The sequence below is a fragment of the Papilio xuthus genome, unplaced genomic scaffold, assembly GCF_000836235.2.
Source record: "Papilio xuthus unplaced genomic scaffold, Pxut_1.1 DF826949.1, whole genome shotgun sequence".
NCBI lineage: Eukaryota > Metazoa > Arthropoda > Insecta > Lepidoptera > Papilionidae > Papilio > Papilio xuthus.
The window spans coordinates 5286958-5290811 of NW_013531700.1; the positions used below are offsets into that span (position 1 = coordinate 5286958).

The 3854-nt window shown below is 32.0% G+C and overlaps 1 protein-coding gene across 1 annotated transcript; it reads right to left on the minus strand.

Moving 5' to 3' along the window:
• Nucleotides 1-301: 301 nt before the first annotated feature.
• LOC106120603 (leucine-rich repeat-containing protein 24) lies at nucleotides 302-2044 on the minus strand. The gene has a single exon (XM_013315956.1). It carries the CDS (start codon nucleotides 2042-2044, stop codon nucleotides 302-304), a length of 1743 nt encoding a protein of 580 aa, XP_013171410.1.
• Between the last annotated feature and the right edge of the window lie 1810 nt (nucleotides 2045-3854).

Consider the following 3854-nt stretch of genomic DNA (forward strand, 5'->3'; position numbering starts at 1 on the left):
ATTTTATTTCGAGATTCAGATTAAATTAATATGAACAATAATATTTCTTATGGCCTCAAAAGATAACTACACAATATTATTAAGTATTTTCACCTATTGTGTAAATCTAAAACTAATTAATATAAAATATTTAACTGTAAACTTAAGTACATTAATTAAAATTTAATAATAGAAAACTCAAACTGAATTATATTAAAGCTAATTAAATACGACACTCAAAAGTATAATATAATATTTCGTACTGCAAAATTAAATGTGACATAACAAGGAATACAATATAATATTTTATATCGCGACTACTTCAAAGAGCTGTGAATTCAGTTGAAAAGGATGACAAAGAAGTTTTTAAATTCCTTTCCATTGTACGACTAGTTGCATTATTTTCTGAAAAAGATAAAGTTGAACAACTGGGTGTTCTAAATTTCTTACTGGTATTATCATTTGATGATTCGAAAAAACATGGTCTACAATGAGACACGTTTCTTTCGTTACATAAAAAATCTGAATTCCCTTCACTTTTATCAGTTAATTGCACTGATATAAATATATTAGCGAAAGAACTTGGTAAAGTAAACTCTATCGGCGGTGAAGGAAATTGCCCAGAAGTTTCTAAAGTAATTTGAACAGTATCCAAACAACGCTGAGTGTCCGTACTATCGATAGACGTTGACCTGTCTAACATTTCAAAGCCATAAGATGAACTTAAATCAACACTTTGTCTACCACAACTGGCTGCTAAAGAAGAATCGAGTAATTTCTTTTCTTGGTCTGTAAAACTTTTACTTGGACTCAAACTTCGGCGTCTCGTTTTCCAACAAATACAAGTAGCTATAAAACCTATTAGAGTCATACTTAACATTGAAACAATAAATAAAATTAATTTAGGAAATTCTGGAGCAGAACGTGCGGTTGCAGTTCGTGGTGTTGATAAAAATAAAGTGAAATTAGCACTTGCCTCACCGACAAAACTATTTGCATGACATATCCATTCTCCTGAAAACTTATCCGTTATATTAGAAATACTTATATTCATCCATTGGGAACTTTTATTTATCATATCAGTATTGAATTCATTGTCTATTACGTCATATTTGTAAACTTTGATTTCAATTTCGTCTGTTGTTAAGTTTTGAATTTCCTTCTTACCCAAATACCAGGATACATTTGGCTTTGGATCTCCAGAAGCAAAGCATCCGAATGATATATCAGCTCCAACTTCTGCTCTTAAGACGGTGGGATTAGAAGTAGCTTGCGGAGGGCAAACAAATTCGTTTTCTTTAATATATTGCCATGATATGTTAGCAAAATTCTTTGGTCCAGCACATAATACTTCTTCATTTCCCAGATTAGCGTTGAGAAACCATTCATGGAAATTCCTTAATCTGCAATCACAGTACCAGGGATTGTCTGACAATGTTAAAGTTTTCAAAAATGGCAAGTTAAAGGTATTCGGGTGTACATATGATAGTAAATTCTGATGTGCATGAATCGTTTCGAGTACTCTAAGATTTGAAAATGCAAGGGGATGAATTTTATGTAGTTGGCATTTAGATATTTCTAATTTCTTCAAATGTCGTAGAATCGGAAATTGTTCAGAATAGAATTCTTTAAGTGGATTATCGTGAAGTATTAAATGTCTCAAGCGATCAATTCCATCGAATATTTCTGGTGACAAATGATGAAGTTCATTATGAGAGAGGTCCAATTCTATTAAAATTATTAATTCTCTAAACGCGTTGTTATGAATTCTTCTTAATTTAGTATCACTTAAATTCAATCGTTGTAGATTTAGCAAATCTATTCCAGTAAATGTGTCCCTGTTTAGTTCTCTCAGTGCATTGTCGTGTAAGTCCAAAACTTGTATATCTGGGGACAGTCTTGGTATATTTGTAAGCCCTGCTGAAGAACAGGTGGCAGTCTTCTTTCCCGATGACCATTTGCAGTGACATTTTTCAATGTGACCACAATTAAGCCAATCACATTCTGATTGATTCAGAAATATTACGATTAACCAAAGCGGTTTGTAAAGATCTTGAATTTTCATTTCATATCAGCTTCAAGATTATTTATCTGAAACAAAAAAATATTACAAAAAACTATTACAGTGAACATAATATTTTTTTAAAAAACGAAAAATTGTAAAATACCAAGATTTGGTTTACGAAGTTACCGCCATGTGGCGTATGAAATCGACTACCATTATTCCGATAGTCGTATCGGTGAATGGACTGATAGCAAAGAGCTTGGACCAACATCTCAAGAAGCTCTCGCTAAACAGTTGGATTAAGGGCCCGATACAAAAGGCAGTTATCCTAGAAACCGCACGCATCGTGAGAAGGTTCCTTTCTGCAGCCCTGACCACTGGTTGTTTCAGTCATGGGATTCCGCAGCCGGTGGTGTTCTATTTTTAATATAATATGTTTTGTATATTTTTTGGATATGAAATGTACTATATTAAAAATATGATAAAGAAATGAATATTTAATTTTAAACTCATGCCTTAAAATAAATTTTGGATATCTCCATAATGTGATTGAAACATAACAGTTTTCAAATAAAATGAATTCGTGAATTTCTTGTACTATATCGTTGTAAGAAATAATAGGAACAGTAAGGATTAATTAGGTTATAAACATACCAGAAGAATTCTAGAAAAATAGATTCCTATTAACACAAAACTACTTTGCTTGGTGAATTACTTTTATAGATTGTGGGACATAACTTTATCGGTGCAAAATTTCACTTCTGCAAACGAGGTTGTCAACATCGTAAAGACTCTTGGCCTATATTTTGGTCATTAACATTAAGGGGCCATCTGGCTCCTACACTATCTTACAAAGTAAAATATTCGAAGAGTTTCTATTCATAATCTGCTAGATTACGTAGTTTAATATTTTGATAATTATACGACTAAATTATGTGTACATTTTTGTTACCAAAGTATTTTATGTAACGAAATATCCCATAATGATATTATAAAGCAGAAGTTTGTTTGTTTAAATGCGCTTATCTCAGGAACTACTAATCCGATTTGAAAAATTTCTTTTTTTTGTTGGATAGTCCATTTATTGGGGAAAGCTTTAGTTGTATAACACGCTGCGACCAATACTTTTTAGTTAATTCCGCGCGGACGGAGTCGCAAGCGACAGCTAGTCTTAAATATGGTATTTAAGACATCAAATATATTTTTGAAATTGAAATCTTACGAATATTATAAATACGAAAGTGTACATGATGGATGTTTATGTGAAGGTATCTCCAGAACGGCTCAACAAATCTCGATGTAATTTGGCACAGATGTAGAACATAGTCTGCAAAAATACATAGGCTAATTTTGCGCGGACGGAGTTACGGGCGTAAGCTAGTTAAATCATACGAAACAGCCATTGATTTTAACTTAATAATATATTTGAACTCATTTTGGAAATAACATCAAAAGCTACATAAAAGGTAAAGTGAATTAACTACAAACTAAAGATACAAAAGAATTTAAAAAATAATTTCTGGAGCACTAGTAATTATAACAAAACAAGAATGCTATTGAATCTATTTAACCATTCTTTGTGTATGCCTTGGATCTCAATAAGCTTGATATATGCGTTGACAAACACAGATCCATGATTCCATAACTCTATTGTGGTAGTCACATAATGCGTCATAAAGGTCAGCCCGCACTGGTTTACGACATGACCGGGACAACAGACGTTCTCGTACAATATGAGACATATTAATGGCTTTCAATTATTCAACGATATGAATGAATTAAATTATTGTACATCATTGACTTAAATACGAATCAAAATAAAGAAATATATATTTTCGGTTCTGATGTTAAGACCAAATGTCAGAATTTA